This window comes from Xyrauchen texanus, chromosome 28, assembly GCF_025860055.1.
Source record: "Xyrauchen texanus isolate HMW12.3.18 chromosome 28, RBS_HiC_50CHRs, whole genome shotgun sequence".
NCBI lineage: Eukaryota > Metazoa > Chordata > Actinopteri > Cypriniformes > Catostomidae > Xyrauchen > Xyrauchen texanus.
In genome coordinates, this window is record NC_068303.1 from 10610033 (window position 1) to 10636082 (window position 26050).

General features: G+C 39.6%; 1 protein-coding gene and 1 non-coding gene across 8 annotated transcripts in view; one reads left to right on the forward strand and one right to left on the reverse strand.

Annotated features, from left to right (window-relative positions):
* Nucleotides 1-2200: 2200 nt before the first annotated feature.
* LOC127621915 (adhesion G-protein coupled receptor G6-like) overlaps nucleotides 2201-26050 on the reverse strand; it is a 57701-nt gene continuing 33851 nt past the window's right edge. For 4 of the 7 annotated variants that reach the window (XM_052095723.1, XM_052095722.1, XM_052095720.1 and 1 more), the window contains 20 exons: nucleotides 23788-23876; nucleotides 23438-23490; nucleotides 23302-23343; nucleotides 23013-23152; nucleotides 22549-22663; nucleotides 22009-22097; nucleotides 21708-21909; nucleotides 16985-17150; nucleotides 14792-14932; nucleotides 14649-14666; nucleotides 13963-14082; nucleotides 12946-12991; nucleotides 12699-12805; nucleotides 12245-12372; nucleotides 11535-11803; nucleotides 11259-11361; nucleotides 10762-11045; nucleotides 9788-9889; nucleotides 8931-9083; nucleotides 2201-4098 (listed from right to left, as the gene is read on the reverse strand). In XM_052095723.1, the coding sequence (XP_051951683.1) occupies nucleotides 3917-4098; nucleotides 8931-9083; nucleotides 9788-9889; nucleotides 10762-11045; nucleotides 11259-11361; nucleotides 11535-11803; nucleotides 12245-12372; nucleotides 12699-12805; nucleotides 12946-12991; nucleotides 13963-14082; nucleotides 14649-14666; nucleotides 14792-14932; nucleotides 16985-17150; nucleotides 21708-21909; nucleotides 22009-22097; nucleotides 22549-22663; nucleotides 23013-23152; nucleotides 23302-23343; nucleotides 23438-23490; nucleotides 23788-23876 (2549 nt within the window). In that variant the 3' untranslated portion in view covers nucleotides 2201-3916. The remainder of the gene's footprint in view (nucleotides 4099-8930; nucleotides 9084-9787; nucleotides 9890-10761; nucleotides 11046-11258; nucleotides 11362-11534; nucleotides 11804-12244; nucleotides 12373-12698; nucleotides 12806-12945; nucleotides 12992-13962; nucleotides 14083-14648; nucleotides 14667-14791; nucleotides 14933-16984; nucleotides 17151-21707; nucleotides 21910-22008; nucleotides 22098-22548; nucleotides 22664-23012; nucleotides 23153-23301; nucleotides 23344-23437; nucleotides 23491-23787; nucleotides 23877-26050) is intronic. The other 3 variants (XM_052095724.1, XM_052095721.1, XM_052095725.1) reach the window with 3 other exon arrangements.
* Nucleotides 10042-10114, forward strand: trnaf-gaa (transfer RNA phenylalanine (anticodon GAA)). Its single transcript has one exon. It is a non-coding gene; the product is annotated as a tRNA-Phe (tRNA).

Consider the following 26050-nt stretch of genomic DNA (forward strand, 5'->3'; position numbering starts at 1 on the left):
ATATGTGAGCTCTTTAACCATTGTTGTGAGTGGTTTAAAAAGTACAGTATCAGACACAATTTCTGATGGACTTTGGCTTGTCATGAAATGCTAGCTTCTCAATAGGGACAGTATATAAGGCAATTAGAAGTAAGTGATGTATTATCTAACTGTCAGTATATTGTAAAATACTGTAAAACTCTATTGCAACTCTAATTGACATTTAGTGGATGTTTAATGTTTCCTCATAATGTGTAAAAGTGATTACAAATTCTAGGGCAGAGTTGCTCAATGACTTTATTGAAGAATTTATTTATAATTATTAATTATAATTCTGGAATCCTGTTTAATCAGGGTACTATTATATATAGCATAATATATAATAATAATAATATATATGTAAAAGAAACAGCTTTCTCTAGAAACGTGTCAGTCAATCATTGTTTTGAGGAATTAATTAAAGCTATACAATGCTGGAGATTGCAAATAAACTGAAGATTTCATACAAAGGTGTACACTACAGTCTTCAAAGACAAAGGACATCTGACTCTAACAAGAACATAAAGAGACGTTCAAGGTCAGATGTACAACTGAGAAATAGATGCCTCACATGTCCTCAACTGACAGCTTCATTGAATTCTACCCACTCAATACCAGAATTGTAAAGAAAAAGCAACTTTTGAAACAGAAAAACAAAAAGAAAATGTTAGAGTGGGAAAAGAAACAGACATTGGACAACAGATAATTGGAAAAGAGTGTTATGGATCTTGACTTCATTGAGCTTTTGTGGGATCAGCCAGACTGTAAGGTGCCTGAGAAGTGCAAAACAGCCACATCTATGGCAAGTGTTACAGGAAGTGTGGGGTGTATCTGGACAAACTGGCAGCTGGAATGCCAAGGATCTGTCATTGCTGCACATGGAGGATTTTTTGATGAGAAATTTTAAGTTTAAGTTTTTTTTCAAATTGTAATTGTAACTTTTCATGTTATTAATGTCCTGACTATACATTGTGATCAGTTGAATGCCCCTTTGTTGAATAAAAGTAACAATTTCTTTCCATAAGAGCAAAATCTGTACATTATTCCAAAATGTTTGCCACCAGTGTATATATTTGTCTTTGGAGAACTGAAACTGCAATCAGTTTTAAAATCTAATGAATTACCTGAATATTTATTTTTATGTGAAAAGGCAAATAATAAAAATAAACTAATGCAAGAAATCTGAGACATTTTACCCTGTTACTTTAATTCAAACAGACAAATGTATACTTTTCTTGGAGGAATATTGCTTATGTACATAAATAATAGGTTTTGGTGATTACTTTCTTAAAGTAAACTTTGCAGTGATTTAAACTGAACAGATAACAGAAAAAGCCCCTAATCATAATAACATCTTTACACCAGGATCAAATGCAAGAAATAGTCTAGTAATTCACCGTCAACAAGAGAGAGGATATGGTTTGCACAATCAAATGTTATATGTATAAAAATTGGAAGATAGTTTCAAGTTAAAATTCCAGGTTATATGAGATATTTTTATGTGCTATATCATTTGGATATGTCTGTACAGACAGCAAAAAGTAATCTTAGATATGTATACTAAGAGAGAAACCGATAAAACTGTCAACATGCCCAGAGATCAAACAGCAGTCTCATCATGGGAGAGGGTAGTGGCAAAGCTAAATGTTTCCACAGTGCTAGAGGCCAGCAATTTTCTGAATAGCTGCACAAAATTTTTTATTTTTTTGCTGTTATTTGTTTTCCGTGAGGTGATGTGTCAAGGTTTTCTGGTGTATTTTGTTGTCAGGTCTGGTCTCTGATAAGTGGTCACATTTTGAAGGACAGAACATATATTTAAGATAATTAAGGTTGACAGTAATGAGTCTGAATCGCCAATCTTTATGTCAGGCTGGCTATTTATCTCCATTCATTTTTGGCATTATCAGGAATGTTGGTTAACCTCACAGGAAGGCTTTCACAAGCAACTTTTTGAAGGAATTTGTGGCGTTCTCATTTACTACAGGGACAAAGGAACAAACACTATTCCTGTCCCCCCTGTTTCAGTCAGACTCATTGAGCCAGCCGCTAACCACATTGTTAGACTCTAGGAAACACCCGTACAGAATCCAACAAATGCTAAAAGCAAGCTAAAAACAGGTACATAATATCAAGGAATGGCAGAATCATATACTACAATCCTAATTTGATAATTGTTTTAATATCTTCATTATTTGTAATTTATACCATGGGGCTGTTGAATGCTTGATTCTGATTGGTTGACAGACATTCTGAGGTGTGCAATTATTTTTCAGCTATGAAGTAGTTCAAGTCACTTTGCCAAATAATTTAAGTTATTTTAAAGAACAGGCTCACAAAAAAATAACAAAATAAGATGAAGTGATTGGCTAATTTAATTGGATAAGAATGACAAACAATTTCTATAATATCCTAAATTTATTTCAATTTCTGTGGTAAGTACCATCACGCTTCCTTTCTCTCTCACTCTCGACTACACTGACACACATACATATGTACATAAGTGGAGACTCGCTTACAACAGAGCCTTGATATCAATGCACCCCCTGTGAATTGATCAATATAACAGTTTTATACTGTTATTTTGAATATCTGTGGAAAACACTCTCACTCTCAACCATACTCTCATTCACAGACAGGCATACATACCCACACACATAAACACATAGACACTTGCAAGCAACACACAGAGCCTTCATGTCAACGCACCCCCACGCCTTGATCAATACAACAGTTTCCATGTTATCCAAAATAACTTTTATATACCTGTAAAAAAGCACCCTCACCCTGTGTTTTACTGTATTGTTTCAAACATGTAAGACAGACAAGAACTGGCTTAAGTGCATTTAATGTTCATTATGTCACCTTTTCATTAAGCATCCATAAATGCTATACAATGATGATCTACACTGAAGACCCTAGCAAACTGAATAGCCTTAGGCAAGCATTTACTCCTCTGACACTATCTTCATCGGAGCATAGAAATCTCAAAAGCCTTAAAATTAAATACCAGGTCCAAATATCAATGTCATTAAACTACAGCAATAAGAAGATTTTACTGGTTAAATTTGGTATTTAGCTGTTGTTTCCATTGTCACTTAACAGAGGCTTTTGAAAGGTTGAATTACTATACTATGTATTTCTAACCTGACTGCTCTCGGTCTTCTGACCTTCTGTTAGAGCAGAATTCTGGAACAGCTGAACAAAACTGAAAAAAAACAACAACTATTGAAACATTGAAACGACAAATATTTCTGTAACACGTTATTCAGTAGTAGATCATGTAAAGACTAAAAAAAGAGCATTTAAATAATTACAAAATAAAAGTATTAAAGGTTCACTAATATACATTGTAAATGCATACTTGACTGCTTTGGATAAGGAAAGCTAACTCTGACAAAAACAACAAAGGCAAAATTCACAAGGATTAAAATTCAAGCTCCAATTTTTCTTGTTCTTTCAGTCCCTAAAAAAGGAACAGCAGACTATTCCTCATTTATGACAGTCTTTGGTCATGAAATGGTCCCACTTTCTCTACAAAGAGGTTGAAGAAATGTTGTAGCAAGCATTTATACATTTTGTATCTACAAAAGACCCCAAATAATGTGCAAAAAAGAAAGTATACAAAACAGAAATTAGACAAAGCACAAATAGTAAAATATATTATGAATATTTACAGATCACATAGTCAGTATAAGCTGAATATCACAGTATATAAAATCCACACTTTCATAGCTTGCCCTCTCTACAGGGTTATACATTTCTCTACTTTGGTTGGGAAGGGGTGAAAGGGAGGCTGGGAGGGTTAGCTCAATATGGTAGTGTATTAACACGATTCTGTCTTTCCATTACTCAAGGTGAGTCTTGGGACACGGAAGGGCTTCATCTTAGCCCCTTCAACCTAGAACTTAGTGCTGTGGCTAAAGCTGTCTGACATAATGATGTTTTTGTAGAAGTTGTCAGAGCGTACGGAGCAGTAGCCCTTCACCTTGTCCAGGACCTGGTGCACAGGGAGGATGGACGAGGAGGCTTCTCCATCGGAAGGGCTGCATTTGGCACTGCTCTGATTGGAGAAACTTTTACCTGCAAGTACGCCAAATGAAGGCAGTCAAAACATATTCAACACAAGGGAAATGGCATTAGTTGATTGAAGGGCTGAGGGAATTTAAGTTTTTCCAAGACACACACTCAAGCAATGACACCAAAGTATCCGTACACTTGCAGACAGGATAATGATGAATTGGCACCAATTTAAATAACTTTAATCAATACTTTGACAGTTTGATTATATTAGTTTCCAATTCATCTGACTAGTGGTCAATATAAAGGGTGAGTCATTGTTTTTCCATGCCACTCTGTTGGTTTTTCATGCTTTTTTGCATTCTTTGGCAAAAACATTCCAATGTACACATGCATCTTCAGGCCGCTTGTACAGCACTATGCTACAGCTTCCAAAATGTTTCTGATATTACTAATTCTGTCCAATGATTTCTTTCTAATGTGCAGTAAAATAAATAGCTTCTGCCTTTTGATTGGGGCTCCAGAAAGGCAACCTACCATGTGACTGAGCAGGATTTATACAGAATAAATCAGATTCTAGAGTGCAGTTTTGGCATTTTAACAAGGCACGTTTATGCTCCCATGTACCACACCAGAGAAAGTCACTATTTGATGATGATGATAGTGGTGAGGTCTTTTAAAGAGTCAAAAACAAAGCCGTCAATGAAACGGCAAAGGTTATTTCATACAGTAACACAAATAAATGGAAACAGTAAGTGCAGTCAAGGCAAACAAAACATTTACAGTCCCAGCCAGAAGAAAAGGCGCAGATAACTGATGAAAAGATGCTTGAATCACTTTAAAAATTAAAACTGTATTAAAATCCACCATTACCAATAACATATCGGTTACTGTTGTAACCTCCGTTCCCTGATGGAGGGAACGAGACATTGTGTCGATGTAGTGACACTAGGGGTCGCTCTTGGGAGCCCCAAAACACCTCAGATCTTTGAGAAAAAGTCAATGAAAATTGTGGAGTGGAATTTACATGCCACTCCCCCGGACATATGTGACCCGTCACGGAAACCAGTGACACAAGTCGGCAGCACAACTTGTGAGCAAAATGAGAAACAAGTGTTTTTTTCCAAAATTGGTGATTTCCGCTTTTTTGCAGAATCTGTTAGTTGAGATCATGAAGAAGCCTCTCCATGTTTGAGATAACAGTATTGGTATATTTAAAAGCGTACATTTTGAGGTTGAAATCGGCTTGTTTTTCGGAGATTCTAGCATGCAGTAGGGGCGTATCATTGTCTGTGTGTATTTCCGTACTGAATAGCCGCGGCGCTTTTGCCCCCGCCCCCAACAGCGTGGCTACTTATTATGCAGCTCTAGCCGGCTCTATCTGATATCAAAATTCAATGAAGATGGACGCCGCAAAGAATGTCGCAGACGAGCTGAACCGTGGGCGTTACAACGAAAATGTTTTGAAGTACTTCTTCGACAAGCCGGATGCTTATGAACAAGCGTTCACTGATTCTGAAGACGATCTGAGCGACGATGAAAGTGGAATGTCACTTTATCAACCAACCACCTGAATTTAGTTTTACATTCTTGTATGAAAAGCACTCAGTGTACATAAGAGTTGCCTATACAGTTTTATTGGTAGATGCTAAGAGACATTTATTTATTACCTGTTTGCAAACTTTTTTTTTCTTTGATGGCACATTTTCCTGACCTTTTGCTCCCCCTGTGCTTTACAGGGGGGAGCTTTACAGGGGGTATGGCTTATCTAAATGAGATGTAAATGAGCCCTATTGTCACTCCCAGCAGCAGAGAGAGGTGAGAACTGCACAATTTTTTTGAGGCCGTTTTCTACCCTTTTAGCTTTTTTGAGTGCCCACCTTCAAATGGCCACAACTTCTCCAAATATTGTCAGATTTCCATGTGTTACAAATCGTTGGAAAGCTTGGAGACTACACTTTCAGAATATGTGAATAACTCAAAATGCCCCAAAACCGACTTGTGTCCCTACTTTCCGTGATCGGTCACATATGGGTATAAAAGGAGGAGCTGTAATGCATCCATTCATTCAGGTTTTGTGCTGAGAAGCAGAGACAAGGTCCCAGACATTTCCACGGGTAGTAAAGCATTGTGGCAAGAGGGACACAACATCTCATTCCCTCCAAATGGGTACAGAGGTTACGACACTAGTGGTCCCTATTCGAAACACCACTATGGCTGAACTGTGAGCTGGCGATGCTGGTGTAAGCAGGCTACTGCGTGCATAAGAACAATGCACTAGGACTGCACGTAGCCTCCCCCAACACGAAAGACGTATCTAGTATGGGAGCAGGCTGCGCCAGCCGTTGCCTTTTCTCTCAAAATTTTTCTCTGAATGAATGAATGCATTCCAGCTCCTTTTATACCCGTATGTCCAGGGGAGTGGCATGCAGATTCCACTCGCCAATTTTCATTGGCCTTTTCTCAAAGATCTGAGGTGTTTTGGGGCTCCCAAAACACACAACGTTGAGTGAGTGACAGAACCATGCCACAATCTGTGTTGTCAATGGTCTTTGTAATCAGAAAGAAAAATAATTTCCTTTACCTGATGAAATTTTCCCTTGCTATACAAAATAGCATGACATAAATTTAGAAAATTGCAAATGAAATTAGAAATAAATAACAGTCAGTTACTGTTGATTAAATAAAAAACTTTACAATGACTATTATAATGCCTTAAAATAAATACAATTAGAATAATAATGCAGTTTTGCTCACGCAATACCATGTAGTGACCAGCATAGCATTCACTTCAGCTTAGCATATACAGTATGCAAGAATAATTAAGCTAAGTCAATAACTTTAACAAAACTCTTTAATCCTATATTAGTGACACAACCTGAATTGTACATAAAAGTACAATTACTTGAGTTACTGTAATGAGTGCTTTTAATTAAGTTCACAGAAAAATGTATATCTTTGAATATTGTTTACATTGGTGTTATTAAGTTAATTAGTAGTGCCATACATGGTATATATGTGATATATATGATATATCCTCTGTATGGCCAGCGTGTAGAGTGTTTCTGCTGTTGGGCTGAAGTATTTGTTGTCTATAGTTTTATATATTTTAGTGCCAGCTGTGCAAGCTTGGTATTTTCTCTTGTGGGAACTTAAATGCTGTGAAATAAAAAGAAAAATAACAAAACAGAAAGACATAAATAAATAAAAACAGCCCACCATGAGAAAAATAATTAGTGTCTAAGAGAGTGAGAATGACATTCAGAACTTATAAAAAACACTACATCTTGTCAGTGTCTAGAGATATTGGGTTGGTGTCAAGTCTATATGGACCTGTTTCACATTTTTCAACTTAGGAACACGGAAGTAAACAATAGCACAGTAAACGGTGTCGCTGTCATGTAGCACATGTACATTTCCGAGATGTCTGTTATATCTCTAGATATTTTCATCTGGAAACCAAATAAATACAATTAACATCTGCTAAACATCTTATAAAGATCAGATTTACAAACATTCTAAATTATATACATCTCAAAGACATCAGCTGAATGTCTTATTTACATCCGAGACATACTTATTGATATACGTCTTATTGACATATTGCAGATGAGCAAGCAACATTAATAAATATATCTTTCAGATGTAAACATAAACACATCAAATAGACGCCTGCGTGATGTACATGTGCTTTCAGGGTATAAAATGTTATTGCAGTGTTTCCTTTTGCACCAAAAGTCAAGGAAAAAATACACTATTATGTTTGTACAACTTTCCAAAAGAGATAACAAATTAAGCAAGTGAAATGGATTACGGCATTCAGAAGAGGAGTAGGTGCCAAATTTACTACCCTTCAGCGGCTGTATGTTGAAACAGTATGTAAAGGCAAGGCAGTAAACCCCATCAAAGCAGTGTACACCAGTTTGCTAGATTTACCCTTCTAAATTAAATCAGACATATTTAATCGAACTCTGTAAAAAGGGTCCAAATTCATCAGGGATTGAGTTTTTTTCTGATATTATATGACTATAAACTCTATTTGCTGTACTACTGACAATGACAACAAGCAGCAGTGGGCTTTGTAGTTCTTGAATGTCACTCCACATTTTGTATTCAATCCAACAGACAATTATGATTGCATCATAAATTATCACGACAGATGCCTAATGTTTTTAAAAAAAAGATTTTGGGGGATCAAACAAAACAATTATGTGTTAAGAGTGAGTTAGTTATTATGTCTATGGGCCTCTGGATTGAATTCAGTCTAACCCAGCCAGAGAAACTGATCACACAAATAGAGAAAAGCGGTGTGAACTCAAGCTGGTTTGCATAGTTTTACCTCAGGAAGTCTCTCCATGGCATTATTGCAGGGTACTATCTATACCACAAACATAAATACAGACATAGAGCACCATTGAGTCCAGGTATACAGTCACACAAAAAGTAACACAGTACAGCAAAGATCAACGTAACAATGCACAAATGGTAATAGCCTAACTAAAACAGTTCAGCATTACACACCAGAGCAATATATTAGAGCTAGCATGCTACCAAAATGTTTTCAAGCCCAATTTTTCTGGAATGAAGAAACATTGTGATTTTTTAACTTGTAACACTCATTACTGAACATCCACTACAAAAGAATTGTTAATCATTCAGGGTGTGATATGATAAACAATCAAATATTTTCTACTCAGCAAGAGATCAACAATTGGTATAGGTTTATGTTTCAAAGAAAGCAAATTGCTTGCAGTACAGTAAAAGGAAACAATTAAAATATTGTCCCCATTTGAGATTTAATAGATCACTAAATTAATTGTTAATACAAATCAGCAACTGTTGTCCAAGGAATCCACAAACTGTTTTAAATGTATAATAGTAGATCTACAGCTTACCTGCATTACTGTGCCTGGCAAAGGGGTTTAGTGTGGCTTTGGCTTTAGAAGTCCAATTGGCTGTAGTGGAGCCAAAGGAGCTGGACGAGAGAGACTTGCACAGGTTATCGGAACTCACTTTTTTGGTATTATTAGTGGCAGTCTTGCTCCAGTCTGAAAAATATGATCAAATATTATTCATAACAACCAGAGAACATTTTATAACACCGTCAAACAAATGCATCCCATGCAAAAAGGAAAATTACAATAAAATTCTGGAAATTCAGGTAATATTCTAAATTTCCAGGATACATGAATTTCTATATGACAAAAGAAAGGCAAGTATCTAAAGGAAGTCAATTAAAGGCAAACACATACAAAAATTACACAATTAAAATAGAGATCTTTTTTTTAGCACAAATAACTGAAAGCAAAGCCCAGCTAAGTCCTCACTGGTCAAATAGTTTATTAACAATAGTTCTGTGATATTTAAGCACAAAAAAAAGTCTCCAAAACTGGCCTTCTGTACAACACACATAAGTGAAACACAAGTGTCTCAGTACCAAAAGACGTGTTCATGCCACAGGCCTTTTCCATTAAGTCTGAAAAAATGTAATATAAAATCACTGGGTCAACATGTTAGTTCTGGAAAAAGAAAAAAAAGAAAAAAAAAAGAAAAGAAGTATATGCACAATGCATGTTCCCAGGCACGTAGACAATCTTCCAGCATTACAAAAAGCTAAATCAAACTAAATATACATGAAATTATTTAATTAAATGTTGCTCTATGAACATAGTATCTTACAAAACTAATATCAGAAAGCAATTCCAAGCAATGCATGGTTATTAAAATTATCATGGATCCTGTAGATATTTACCTGAATTGTCTGCCAAACGGAACTTTCCACAGCATAAGTATCTTCTCCATTGTTTCTGTACATTTTCTTTCAGAGCACAGTGGAACACAAATATGAATAACCCTGTAGGGTAAAAAAAATATGGTTATAAATACACAAGCTAATTGTTTTTTCTTTTGTTCACAGTTTCTTATTTTTGAAGCAACCAAAAGACCAAAGCGACCTCTAGTGGATCGTACAAACAGGTACTAATTTTTCCATCGATATTACTACACGCCGAAATAGCTCAGTTGGGAGAGCGTTAGACTGAAGATCTAAAGGTCCCTGGTTCGATCCCGGGTTTCGGCAAAAACGTTTTTTTTCTCTGAAAACTGATGGTTTAGCGATTAAAGTAATACCGAAACTAAACATACATAATTTCACAAATACAATATTATAATATAAGTCTTATAACTTTATTATCATTTACATTTTTTTATATAAAAATTATAAATGAAAAATAAATATATTTTTTAAAATAACGAATAAAAATAACAGATTATGAGAAAAAAATATGGTAACACTTTACGTTAGTTAGCATAAGTTAACAATAAACAATACTTTTATAGCATTTAATAATCTTGATTAATTTCAACATAATAAATTGTTTAAAAAAATCAAACGTTGTCTATGTTAACATTAGTTAGTGCACCATGAACTGACAATGAACAATTGTATTATTATTAACTAGCATTACAAAAGATTAATAAATGCTGTAAAAAAAATATACATTGTTCATTGTTAGGTCATGACACCTAATGCATAATCTAATGTTAAATAATGGAAACTTATTGAAAGTGTTGCCAAAAATATTTAGAGAGGATTTGTTAAGTGAAAAATAAAAATGTGCCACATATAACACTAATCACTTAAAAATGGCTACAATTACTACAATAACCTGTAAAATAAAAAGGTAAGACACAGAATAGTAAAAATGGCATTTATATCAACTTAACCCTGCAAGGAGTTGAAAATGGAGAAGAGGTACATGAAGGCCAGGTTGACTGGGCCCCAGGCGAAAAACGCAAAGCCCCAGGTCATGCCCAGCAAGAAAGTCAGGCTGACCACACTGCGCAGATTACGCAAGATCTCCTCTCGCAGTGTCCGGTTGCTGCGCTTGCCATTACGCCCGCAGATCTGGAGCATTACCACGATGAACATGGCAACATTCATTAGAAAAATCATGGAAAAGTAGCCCACGCACGTCACGTAGAACACCACCGGATTATGAATCCAACAGCTATGGAACCAAAGACCAGGAAAACCAAAAGAGTGAGAATAAGGAAGTAACAGACCACTCTAAAGCAAAGTCAGCTAGGCTTTACCTTTTAAGAACTTGATCTCTTTTATATAAAACAACATTGAAAATCTAATGCATTTAATTTTCGCATAAAGACATTCAGTAATGATCAATTGCAATGCCATTGAATGGAATTTCTTTGGGAAAACTTACAATTCTGACATGCCCAGTCCATTCTCGCCTTTCCCATAATAGTGCTTTCCATAGGAATCTTTGCCTGCTAGCAACACAATGCCAACAATTCCAGCCGGAACACCTGAAAATGTAGTCAGACACTCATACAATTTAGTATGTTTAAAGCCCTTCACAGAGAACTAATACCATATTGGTGTTTAACATAAAAAATGCTGCATGCAGGTGGGAGACAAAAAAGGGTAATTCCATCGCAAACAACTAGCTTAAGTTACACTGGAGGAGCTGCAGTCTTACCCCATCCTACAATGCAGAACTTTAGGATGTAACGCCGTATGTAGGTGTTGAAGACCTTGACCAAGGCAATGTACATGTGGATGGACTCTAAGCCCATCCAGGTGAAGGATGTGAGAAGGAAAAAGTGCAAAAAGACAGCCACTGTCACACACAGTCCCTCCATTTCATATGAGGCCAACCAGCCATCCAGGAGAAACACCATATTGAGGAAAAGCAATGAAGTGCTGAGATTCATCAGGATCTTGGAGGGATAGTCTCGCCGCAGTTTCCTGCAGAAGTCAGATTAACGTCAATGAAAATAATGTCTTTGCAATTCAGCCAATTCAAACCAAGTGAGTCATATCTTTGAAACTTTGTAAAAGTCAGCTCTTGAAACAGCTGCGTATCTGTTTAATTTAAACACAACTCATAATCTAGACACAAGCAGCCTATGTTTCAGAGTTGAAGAAAATATTCCTTGAGAAAACATCATAATTTTAATAGATTTTATCAAAATCCCAAGGTCAAGACATCATAACGTATTCAAAAATTAGGTATGTGGAGCATCATTTTTGTTGAAAAATGTGGGTAATAAAAAAGTAATCAGCTACCATACAAAACTAAAACTATGATTGGTATTGATTTTAATATTACAATACAAGTCCCATAATCTGACATGAATCAAAGACAAATTATTTAGTTCCTCTGGTTGGATTTTGTAAGACACTCACTCAAAAGCGATGTACGTGAGCAGCGTTGCGGCTGAAAAAATGGCTGAGATACCACAGCCGATGTAGGAAATGAAGGTGAGAACCCTGTTATTCCTCTCATCAATCTGTGCAGCAGCTCCAGAGATGTCCTACAGGACAAAAGTGATGCAGAATTTATCCAATTGTGATATTCAACAGAAAAGAAATAGCCATCTGATTAGTTTACAATTACAAACGAGGTCCAGAGAGCCAATTTCTGCATATTTCAAACAGATGGCAGATAACTTCAGTGCAATGCCACACTCTTGAAGCTCCCTTGCTATTTGCTATGTATTTGGCCCTATCTATGTCAGTGGTGGTTAGCCACTCTAGATGACACATAACACACATTGACGTTTACTCCAGTATGTAACATTGGCTAAGCATAAGAAACCGCTCTGTTGGGTCACTCTGTTGCCAATCCCACAAATCTCACCATTAGAATGCCAAAGTGTGTGAGGTGGTTACACAAGCAGACGGTCCTGTTGCTGTTGGACTCAAGACTGACTTTACAGCCTTCAAAGCTCCAGCCCCCTGTGCCATCTAATGAAGACAAATGTTATACAATTACTTTAAGTATATACAGAATGTACCACATTCTTTAACAATAAGTACATTAATAGGAACTTGCTAATGCTTAAAGGGGCCAAAGGGGCTAAATAAATAACATATTTTACACTTACTTCGGAGGTCGAAATCCCAAAAAACGCAAATAGGCTTTGGATCTCTCTGGAGGGAAAGCAGACACAATAAGGTATGTTGGATACAAATAAGACACAATTGTTTAAATAAGTTTTGAAAAACAATTTGCTTGTTGAAATTACAGTCTTGAATTGTCATTGACGGAAGTTAATTAACCTTACAAAAATGTACATTGGAAACCATAATTTTCACCAAAGTACCACAGTGGTTGTTTCTACAATGAAACCCTTTTTGTAAAATTATCCTTGGATTCAGCCACTATGGTCATAAAAATATACACTAACTAAGCATTTTATTTGGAACACCTGTACACCTACATTTTCATGTGATTATCAAATCAGCCAATCGTGTGGCAGCAGTGCAACGCATAAAATCATGCAGATATTGGTCAAGAGCTTCAGTTAATGTTCACATTAGCCATCAGAAGAGGGAAAAATTAATCTCAGTGATTTCGACTGTGGCATGGTTGTTGGTGCCAGACAAGCTGGTTTGAGTATTTTTGCAACTGCAGATCTCCTGGGATTTTCACACTCAACAGTCTCTAGAGCTTCCTCAGAATGGTTCCAAAAACAAAAAAACATCCAGTGAGGGGCAGTTCTTAGGACGGCAACGGCGTGTTGATGAGAGAGGTCAAAGAGCTGACAGAAAGGCAATGTTAACTCAGGTAACCACTCTGTAGAACTGTGGTGGGCAGAACAGTATCTCAGAAATCGCAACACGTCAAAACCTTGAGGCAGATGTGTTACAACAGCACAAGACCATGTTGGGCACTTTATTAGGACTGTGTTCATAATAAAGTGCTCAGTGAGTGTATTATTATCATTAAAATATATGTATTTATAAGCTTCTTGCACTATTTGAAAGAGACCCATATTAATTTATTTTTGTTTTACAGTAAAAACAATAATTGTAGTAATGATGGTGTCTTGGAACAAACTGTAGTTACAATTGCACATATTGCTGTAAGGGTAAAGGCAGTTTTGTGGTCAGCTGAGTACCTGGTACTCCAAATGGGCGATCTCTATCTTGACTGGATCCTGTAAGTTTTTAATGCTGAAGTTGCCCACACTACTAGCCACCACATAGCTGTTTAAGGACAGGTCATTACTTTTTTGATCCTGAGAAGAAATGTAATAATTAGGAATTCCAAAATATATACTGTACCCCCAAATTGACAGAACAAAACAAACATAACTCATACAGTATTAGTGATACATGCAAACAATGATGTCTCCACAGTTATCTATATAAATATACAGTGATTTTACCACATGTAACGGTTTATCTTAAGCACAACCTTCTTAACCATAGTAAAACAATGTGGTAAACAACAATATGATAAAAGACACCAATGTTCAATAAATAGTTTCGATTATAATAATATGAATAGATTAGTATTTTACAGAGTGATATAGTTAATTAGTCTGAAAGCTGTTTATGGTTGCCATTTTCTAAATATCATTTTTGTAATATGGACAGAATGTATCACTTTGTTAGCTGTTAGTTAATATTCAAATTGACAGAAGGAGGATTTCGATAAGCAACATATAAGTTAATCATATGCTTGACATTTATGACACATTATATTTTTTTACATGTTACATTTTAAATGTAAATGCTTGGTTTATTCTGAGTTAGTTTACTAAGCACTGACACAAAAACACCCAGAGATTCATTACCATACCATAAATGATCCAAAGTACTATTGATCAAAATATAAATGAAAATTGTCAATATTACATTGCTCTTCAGCCCCTGTGAAGGGACCATAATATACCAAGAATAATTTATTATACAGTTACAATAGTTAAATTGGTTAGTGCTTACCTGAAAGAGTCCTGTCTTGCTAAAGAACATGAAGTTTATTCTGGACACTCTTTCCATTTGTGTATTACTCAGGTTGTGTAACAGAGTGGGAGGTAGTGTGACCACAGCCAAAGCGTTCTGAGCCTCTGACTCAAAATCAATCTGAAAAGAGAAAGTTGCAACTGATCAACACAAACATTGTCTACTAATGTGATGACATTGTTATGGAGAGTTCAACATGCCAGTAGGGTTGAGTTTGTCCAGATGGCTTATGTTACTGTACTGAAGGTAAACACTATTTAATGTGTGATCATGAGTTATGGCATATAAAGCCTCAAAATATGAGAGCTACAAAAACATAGTGAGGGTCAGAAAATTGCATTTGAAAGGTTACAGTGCCCTCTGCCAGAAGAAAAGTATAATGCAAGTATAATATAATAGGCCTCAAGTTTGGCAACTATAGACATAAAGGTATAGTTCACCAAAAATGAAAATTCTCTCATCATTTACTCATCCTTATGCCATCCCAGATGTGTATGCCTTTCTTTCATCTGCAGAATACAAACAAAGATTTTTAGAAGATTATATCAGCTCTGTAGGTTCATACAATGCAAGTAAATGGTGACCAGAACTTTGGAGGTCCAACAATTACATAAAGGCATCATTAAAGAAATTAAAATGAAAGACTCCAGTGGTTAAATCCATATCTTCTGAAGCAATGCAATCACTTTGGGTGAGAAAATAAATAAATCTTTAAATCCTTTTTTTCTATAACTATTCACTTTCACTTTTACCTTTAGGACGTGAAAGTAAAAGTGGAGGTTTATAGAAAAAAATATTTAAATATTGATCTTTTCTCACCCAAACTTATCATATTGCATCTAAAGACATGATTTTAACCACTAGAGTCCTATTTGTTACTTTTATGATGCCTTTATTTGCTTTTTGGACCTTCAAAATTATGGCCACCATTCACTTGCATTGTATGGACCTACAGAGCTTAGATAATCTTCCAAAAATCTTCATCATTTTGTGTTCAGCAGAAGAAAGACACATCTGGGATGGCATGAGGTTGAGTAAATGATGAGAGAGTTAAAAATTGTAGGTGAAATAGCCCTTTAACACACCGTACATCTGATGATAAACATATGATGTATTCTTGGCTTAGGGATTTGAAGATTACAAGACCGCCCACAAAAAAGTACTCTAAGGTGATTGTGGCATTGGGGGCATGGTCATGTGTTGGTCTGCGGGAGAGATAGAGTGGTAAGGCTCGTCACCTGGTACACAATTATCTTTAACGCCTGTCTTTCATTATAGTGATGGCGGAGGGAGACTTAAGTGCCACGCCACAGCATCAGAGGAGAGAGACCCGAGAGCACCGCAGCCAGAATGTGCCTCACCAACATCTCTCTCTCTGTGTGTGTGTGTGTGTGTGTGTGGTTGGATATTAAAATACATTCTCCAACCTAAATATGCAAAGAAAACTGCAAGCAAGACATTTATAGGTTTATTCCTTCAAAAATGTAAACTTTGACTCTGTGGAGCTTTCAAAACATTTGCTCCTGACCAGCCAGACACAGCAATGTTAGCTCAACCAATGGTGTGAGTTTGAAAATGTAGTGGGGCTAATGGTGCAGAAATTACAAACTTCAGCTTTAAATTGTCCCTTGGATAATTCGAGTGGATTAGATTGTGGATAGGGTGAGTTAAACCTATATAAACAAAAATGATGTCAAATTTACAACAAAAATGTAGAATTATTTTCCGAGCATGCTATAAACACAGACAATCCTGTAATTACCAAACTTTGTGTAAATGCAAAAAATACACATCCTGACACTCATGCTCCAAGAAATGGGCACACATGTGTCATTTTCTGAGTCACTTTGAGACTGGACACTGTTGCTCTTTCCTCCCACAACTTTCCAGGAAGCTTTGGCTCTTAATCAATGGGTGCGCCCACTGAACATGGTCCATACATGTCACCTCTCATTGCACTGGTTTAATCGTAAAAGATTATTTCGAAACTCTCTCTTCATTAATACTCCAAAACTGTTTTGGCAGCACACTTGAGGAAGTTTTGAGCAAATTTTATGTGTAGTACATATTCAAATATACATGCACAACCAAAAATATACATCTTCAAGTTTCACTTCTCAAATGGATGAAAATCTGTGAGCATAGGGCATAGAGAAACCATGAAAAAAATACCTGAGGGTCTGTCGTATTGGTGACCATAAATGCACTAAAAGTGGTCCCATTGAAATTGCTGGTGTTGAGGGCAGAGATACCCACAGCCAGGTATTTAGATGTGATGGTCACAGAGGGTCCATCAAACTCAATCTTCTGCACCAGTTCATCCACTGTTTTGAGCGCTCTGACACAAGCAGATACAAAAAGCAAGATGACCCAGAGGATAATATAAAAAAATAAGCTAAAATTATTTGGATGAATAGTGCACAGACACATTTCTTTGAGTTCCCTATCTGTCACTCTCTCTACGTTGTAACGATGTAGTGACACTAGGGGTCACTCTTGGGAGCCCTAAACACCTCTGATCCTTGAGAAAAGGCCAATGGGAATTGGCGAAAGGAATTTAAAAGGGTATAAAAGGAGCTGGCTCACAACCCCTCATTCATATATTTTCTTCAGAGCCTAGTGGTTGATTCACAGAGAGCTGAATTCCACTGCCAGTCCATTCACCTCTGCATGCTGTTGGATTTACAGCACATTACAGTGGTTTCTCCCCCTCGTGCACGGATTGAGTGCAGAGAACGACCCTGAGTGCTATAATCTTGCAATAAAAGAGTATATGTTCTTTAAAAGTGTGGCTCTGACAGAGAGTGTCTTTTTAAAGATGACTTTCCATCACAGCGTTCACGGATGGATCATGTTCTCAATGCGAGAACATGACCATAGCAACGTTGCAGTTGTGGCTTTCCTTCATCAGAGGGAAATCCACTCCAGCATCTCCCTGCCCCGGTCATTCTACATACGGGTATGAGTCCGCGTAGATTAGCACTGGGGGTGATTTGGGGACCCCAATAGGAGTCGTTCCGCTGGGTAATCCCCCACGGACCTCCCATTCCCCAGTACGCTTGTTTGCCCCAGTCGAGTTCTGGGATGAGACAGGTGACTCACCCCACGGCGAGTTTGATGTCTCATTCGGAGCTCGGGAAATGGATGAGCTCTCGATCTCAGCATCAGAGAGCGGGCTGATCCAGTTGGACGTGGAGGACTCGACTGGGCTCCCACCTTCAGGTGTGGTCGCCCAGTCTGAGGCCAATGCAGAGCTGGCGGCCATGCCTGCCCATGCGGCCACACGCATTGGGCTGGAATGAAATCCTCCACCCTGCCCTGAGCCCTCGCGATTGGTTCCTGGGCTCAGAACGTGGCTCATGGCCACGCCACACCCCGGTCCCATTCTTCCCGGAAGTGCACGAGGAGCTCATGAAATCGTGGCAGTCACCTTTTACTGCCTGGAACTGATCTCTGAGCTCCTCCACTCTTACTACCCTCAATGGTGGGACGGCCAGGGGGTACACAGGGTTTAACTTGGTTGAGATGAGGGAGGCCGTCAAGGTGCATTTCCTTGACCCCCCCATCTCCCAGGTTGGCCTATTTGGCAACACCATTGAGGACTTTGCCCACCAGTTCTCACAGTCAAGAAGCAGATGGAGGCCATCCAACACATCTTGTCCCGGATCAAGGTCCCACACTGGCGTAGAGTCCCCCGTAGGAAGCTGATGCCACCAAGACCCTACCAAGAACCCTTGCCCTCTACAAGTTTGAAGGTGGTGAACAGACCACTCCATCCCCCGGTAGAGGGCCGGGAATAGAATCCTTTGTTTCTTTAGATTTTGGTACCCATATTTTCAAAGAAAGAACGGTTTCCTCATTTCCTGGGTCACACACCATGTGTTTACGGCCATCGTTGTTCCGATCACGGGACACCACACATTCACGAAAGGCACAGTGTTGTGGAGGTGGGCCCCCCACCCTCAGCTGTGGCATAATCACAACCCCAACCAGACGGTTGTGACGAGTCACAAGGACGGTCTCCCTCTTCACCGTCCCTGAGCAGTCCTATGGTGGGTAAGCGGAGCGAGGTAAGTACTTCAATGTTCCACTCAGCACAGCCACGAGCTCGGATGCGAGGGTCCTCGACGTGGCGTCTCCTGCTCCACCCTGCCGTGAGGCCCCACCCGCAGGTATGTCAGATGCAACTGTCCCCTTGGTGCCCCTCACCCGGAGCTTGGAGGCATGGCTAGTGCTCTCCGCCAGGCGGCCCGCCTAGGTTCAATGGCGTCTGCTTCACCTCGGTGCAGGGCAAGAACTCTGCTGCCCTGCGTGCGGAGATCGCAACCCTTCTGCAGAAGGACGCGATAGAGCCTGTCCCTCCATCCGAGATGAAGAAAGGGTTCTACAACGCCAACTTCATCGTGACAAAAAAAGGCGGTCAGTTGCGGCCAATCTTGGACCTGTGAGTACTGAACCAGCCTTGCACAGACTCCCGTTCAAGATGCTGACTCAGAAATGCATTTTTGGCATCAGTCCAGCATCAAAATTGGTTCATGCCGGTAGACCTGAAGGACAAGTACTTCCATGTCTCGGTTTTACCTCGGCAGAGGCCCTTTCTGCGGTTCGCCTTCGAGGGCCAGGCGCACCAGTACAAGGTCCTCCCCTTTGGTCTGTCCATGTCGCCTCACGTCTTCACAAAAGTCGCAGAGGCAGCCCTTTCCCCGTTAAAGGATGTGGGAATTCACATCCTCAATTATCTCAATGACTTGCTGATTCTAGCTCACTCTCGAGATTTGTTGTGTGTGTGCACAGGCACCTGGTGCTCAGGCACCTCAGTCAGTTGGGGCTTCAGGTCAACTGGGAAAAGAGCAAGCTCTCCCCGGTTCACAGCATGTCTCTATGATAGCGCGCCTCACGAGCAAGCATGCGTAGTCGGTGCTGAACTGCCTGAAGTAATTCATGCAGAGAACGGTGGTCCCACTGAAACTATTTCAGAGGCTCCTGGGGCATATGGCATCCTCGGCGGTGGTCACGCTGCTTGGGTTGATGCATATGAGACCGCTCCAGCATTGGCTTCAGACTCAAATCCCAAGATGGGCATGGCACTTCGGCACACATCACGAGGCCATCACGCCGATCTGCCGGCACTTATTCGGCCCTTGGATGGACCTTGCATTTCTGCCAGCAGGGGTCCCCTTATTGCAAGTGTCCAGGCCTGCCGTTGTTTTGACAGATGCCTCCAAGCGAGGCTAAGGCACCGTGTGCAATGGGCACACAGCCGCGGGCTCCTGGACAGGGCCGCGAGTGCATTGGCATATCAACTGCCTCGAGTTGCTGGTGGTATTGCTCGCCCTACGGAGGCTTAGGCCGTTGATCCAGGGCAAGCACATGTTGGTCCAGATGGGCAATATGGCAACGGTAGCCTATATAAACCACCAAGGTGGCTTACGCTAATGTTGCATGTCGCAATTTACCCACCGTCTCCTCTGGAGTCAGCAGTGACTCAAGTCGTTGCAAGCCATTCACATCCCAGGCGACCTCAACGGTGCAGCGGATAAACTGTCGTGGCAGGTCATGCTCAGGGGAGAATGGAGACTCCATCCCCACATGGTCCAGCTAATTTGGAGTCGATTTGGCCAAGTGCAGGTACACCTGTTCACTTCCCTGGAATCCTCCCACTGCCCGCTCTGGTACACTATGACCGAGGCTCCCCTCGGCACAGATACGCTGGCACACAGCTGGCCCCAGGGGCTGCACAAGTATGCTTGTCCCCAATGCATTTTAACCTTCTTATGCAAGGTCAGGGAGGACAAGGAACATGTCATCCTGGTGACGACCTGCTAGCCCACCCAGACTTGGTTCTCGGAGCTCATACTCCTTGTGACAGCCCCTGCCTGGCGAGTTCCACTGAGGGAGGACCTCCTCTCACAGGGACGGGGCACCAGCTGGCATCCACAACCAGACCTCTGGAATATCCATGTTTGAATGGATGGGATGCACAAGCCCTTGTATATGGCCGCTATAGCGGCACACCATGATGCAGTAGACGGTAAGTCCCTCGGGAAGCATGACCTGATCATTAGGTTCCTTAGAGGCGCGAGAAGGCTGAATCCTTGCAGGCTAAGCCTCATTCCCTCATGGGATCTCTCTGTGGTCCTGCGGGGAGCCATATTTGAGCCTCTAGAATCAGTTGAGCTTAAGGCACTCTCATTGTAGACTGTCGTCCTGACTGCGCTCACGTTCATCAAGAGGGTTGGGGACCTGCAAGCGTTCTCTGTCAGTCATCCAGAGACCCCGACGGGGCTATGTGACAAGGTCAGCCTTGTCATTGCTGTGCCTGTTGTGTGCATTGCGCATATACTTGGAGATCTACGTGGAGCTTTAGATGCTCTGAGCAGCTCTCTGTCTGCTTCGGAGAACAATGGAAAGGGAGGGCTTTCTCCAAACAGAAGATCGCCCACTGGGTCGTTGATGCCATTGCTTTGGCATACCAGGACCAGGATGTGGCGCCCCCCTTGGGGCTTCAAGCACACTCCACCAGGTGTGTGGCGGCCTCCTGGGCCCTGACCAATGGTGCCTCTTAGCAGACATCTGTAGAGCAGCGGGCTGGGCGACGCCCAATTCCTTCGCGAGATTCAACAATCTCCGGGTTGATCCGGTTTCGTGCCGTGTTGTCAGATACGAACAGGTAACTATGTCACTACATCGACACAATGTCTTGTTCCCTCCATCTGGGAATGGAGGTTATGACAATAACCAAGATGATTTCTAAGACAATACATTACCAATAATGTCTGGACACACTAACATTCCTGCTCACTACATAATTTCCCTATTTTCATCTGTGAGTGTTATTGCATAGTTTGTTGAAAATGACAACATTTTGACTGGTAGTTTAAGTAAAAGCACATACGTCTCGGAGGCAGCCAGTTGAGCATCATCTGAGCTGATCATCACATTGGAGATGATAGTGACCACAGTGGTGGCCAGAGTGGTGTTGATTTTGGCTACATTCACCAGCTCCTTCACCTTTGAGACAACCTTCGTCACCTCCTCCGTAGAGAGCTCATTATTGGAGATATCAGCAAGCTGCACAGCCACTTCTATTGCATTCTCTGTTTAATTGAAATTAAAAGATAATCGACTGTCATTAAACCATATTTTGATCACAGAGTAATGTGTGCTATGAAAATACTTGTAAAAGGATAGTATACCTTGTGAAACTTGAATGTCCTCTATATCAGTGCAGTTGCTGAGGTCTGGGAAAGCCCAAAATGATGTATAATTATCTGGGCTAATCATGCTGGAGGAAAAAACAATACCAAAACAAAACATTAAATTGACTTCTAATGTCTAAACTTATGTGCAACCAAGATCCTTGATAATACGTGATTGCTGGATGTATTTGCTTCAATTAGTAATATAAGATGAAGTCTGTAATTTCTGTGCAAAAATAAAGCAATGTTTTCAAAAAAGTTATCCAAACATTCCTCTAGTCTTAAATTTGTCAGGCAAACAGATTGTTCCACCCCAAACTCAATCCACTGGTTGAGACAATGTTGATGTGTCGAGCTGGTCGGATGCACCACAGTGTTTACAATGTTATGTACAATCAACCCATGAATGTTTTACTTATAGTTGTCTTTTCATATTAAGCTGGGATAGGAGATTGTGAAACAATTTAAACACTTCATTAATATCGATTTACATCTAAATTAGGAAGAAACAGATGGTATCCATCCATGTCTACTCACCATGTCCTGGATGCATTTTGCTCTTTGTAAGGGAAACAGGGGACATACTGGGTGACTGTGGGTCTGCTCTCCGACCATTTGTAGTGGAATGGTACCTGCTCTGGCTGGCAGTTCTCTGAAGTAAAACAAACAAAGAAACAGAATGAGAAGGATTCAATTACATACCTCCCTTTGAAAAGGTTCTATATCTTCTGCAACTTTCCAGAAACAATGCTTCTTCAAAGTGTCTAATCATTTTGATGTTAAAATACAGTACATTCTATTATCCCAAGTAAGCATTTGTAGGTTGATTTTCCGAAAAAGTGTAAAAACTGTGGTTCTGTGGCTCTATCACTTCAGGTTTCAACAATTATAATATTTTAACATGCTCTTAATAATATGCAAAATGCAAGTAAGCTTAGCTGTTGCATGTTCATAACTTGAAGGGCTACTGAATTGTTTTTGAACTCCTGAACATGCCATACCCATTGAGTTTACCGTCACGCTGTCCAATATCAAACCATATCCAATGGCAGTGGCACTTCTCAGCCTGTTCTCAATCTCTGCCTCTGCTAGAACTGCATCTGTGGTTTTCATATAAACCAGCAAGGCCATGCAGGTATATCTAAGAAGAATACAGCATTGCGTCATATTTCTGATCGCTTGTTGTCAAGTTGTCATATATATTGAAAAGAAAACAGGGTGAAACATGGTTATTATTACATTCAAAAATATCATACTGCATATACAGTATTGTATTGTTCAGATGTTTACCGGATAGTTGTGGCCCTTGAGAGAACAGTATCAGGTCCAACCCTAAAGAGGATGAGAGTGAGATTGCTAACAATTATATCATTTGGTACAAAGCAAGAGATGTTCATGTACACTTTCATGTCAAAAAGAACCCTACCTGACATTATCAACATAAACTCTGTAGTTCCAGTTCTGAAAGGTTTGATTGAGCTGTAAAAATCAGAGAAATAGATCAGTAAACAGTGGCATGTTTAGAAGGAGTCTTATATACAGTAAAATCTCTTAACCCCTTTTTATCTCCCTAATACTGTTTTATGTTAATGGTAAATACTTTATTTTTGTTTAAATGTATAAAAACAATTATTGTACTGAACATTTGTGCCCGTCATTCTGAATCACAGCCACTACATCACTGTATTTTGCCATTAAGTACTTTCAGGATTCACAACATTGTCAATAAATTCTTTAAATAACAGTGTACAAAAAAAAAAAAAAGTACAAACATACCCATTGAGCTATCGCTGTCTCAACATCTCTTTCTGGGGTGTTTGCTAGTTCATCATTTACCCCAAGGGATATCTTGTAAAAAATTCCCTCTGGGAATAGAACAATAAGGTATTGTTTAGTTGTCAATCATAATCTCATTTAATTAGTACAAAATTAAAACATAATAAAACAAAATCTGTGTTGCATAGCAGTAGTTGAAAATTATAAATCCAGCTTGTTAATTGGGAATTTTGGAACAAATGTGGTTTCAAGGTAAATTTTTTAAATTTAATTTATCCACAGTATTACACACATACAAAAGCTAAAAAACCAAAACTTGGCATTTTGATAAATGCCAAGGCAATTAAAAGCTTGGTTCAACAGGAAATATATTGTATATAGAAATCTACTGCTATGCTCCACTGCTATCACAAGATGGCTCTCGTGTATCTTGATTTGTTAGTGCTTGACTACTGTATAATGCGTCACTACACCATGCCAATACTTTCTTAGGAGACTCCAGAAAACAGCAAATAACCAAAAAGTTGTTTCCACAAAGAGAGACTGTATTTTCACTTGGCAATCCATGTAGTCTCCTGTACAAACATTAAATCCTTGTTTTGTTAAAAGATAAACATGTAAGTAAATAAGGCAGTCTCCTAAGAAAGAATGATAAAAAATCTGGATAATTACAAGAGGCCTCTGCACTCAAATTGAGTGAGTGAGTAATAACCAGTAGATGCAAATTACTGCAGCTCATTGATTGGCAGAAATGGCTATGGTTAATGTACTTCTACCTCTATTAAATCACATGAAATCAAGGTATAAAATTTGCACACCGAGAGGACAGACTGATTTTCCCCCATCATTCTATGATCACTTGCTCAGAAAGTCAGGATTCAGTAATAAAGGTGCTATCTCTCTTTCTAATGTCTAGATTGTCATTGGAAAACATACTGTTCCCGGTTGAAAGTCCACACAGACATGTAAAATGAAAGGGAGCTTTACATGGACACGAGGCCAGTTCATGGAGCTCTGTTGCGGTCCCATGGGTGGCACCAGTAGGCACGGAGCCAAAACCTGCGCTGGCTCCTTTGGGTGGGTTGTCGAGGGGGTCTGTGCCATTTGTGGGGACAAAAGACTGGTCGTCAATAGCTGGAGACGGATGCGTCTCGCTATCTTTGGTGGCGGCCTGAACAACGAGCACATTGTGGCTGTGGCTGGAGGGGTTTGCTGATTCATTCTTGGACCAAAATGGCAGCTTTGTTATTGGGGAGTAGAGATGTTTATTGTCCAGTACATCTTTACTGAAGTTGCTTGAGATGTTCAATGATTTTGTAGGGTGGAAGATTGGAATGGAGGTTTGAACACTTGTTTTAGGCTCTGACGGCATTGGCAGAGTCCACAATGTAGAATCCATTGAATGAGCTGCATCAACAGTTATGGTCATCTGCAAAGGATGAGGGTGGGGCAAGTTGTCTGTGGCATAAGGAAGAGTCACTGCTCTTTCAAGGGACAAATATTCAAATGTGTGTGTATCTGACCAATGGGTGAGGTTTGTACTAAACTCATAGTGTAGATTAGCATTTGAATGGTTAGCATGTGAACCAATGGGGACATGTGTGCTGTTTATTTTGAATGACCTAGAAGGGACCTCTCTGCCGTTTATAGAGGAAGTTGTGTTGTGAGTCCAGTCAGTAGTGGCAGCTTCAACATATGTGTGGGTTGGACTGCTTATTAGATGTGCACCAGAAATTACAAGTCCACCATGATGAACCTCTCCATGAGACCGAGAGGGAAAGACTTGGCCAGGCTCTATAAAGTTAGAAGTGTGCATTATCTCTGATTGATACCTAATTTTGGTTTTATAAGGAGAGGCCTCCTCTGGTACATTCGGAAGCATAAATGGTTCACTTTGTGAGTTGAAAAAAAGGGTGTGGGAGGGAAATATTTCAGTTGATGAAAGGTGGGAATCCATTGTCTGGATTTTGATCTCAGCCCACTCGTCTTTGGAGTCGCCTAACCATGCCAACGTGACATGTTCTGAGCCAAAAATGTTGTGGGAGGGTGAGCTGAATGTGAGCAATCTATCTATACTCTCCACTTTCATTTGAGATGTTGAATTAAGGGGTGAAGACTGAGAGCCTTCCCATTCATCTGTCAGGGCCACAACAGTACTGTATGGTAATTCAAAACTACTGCTGACAGAAATATGAGGCATATGTGACAAGTCCCTCAGTTCAAACTCTGAATGATTATCATCCTCTTGCCTGTTTAAGCCTTT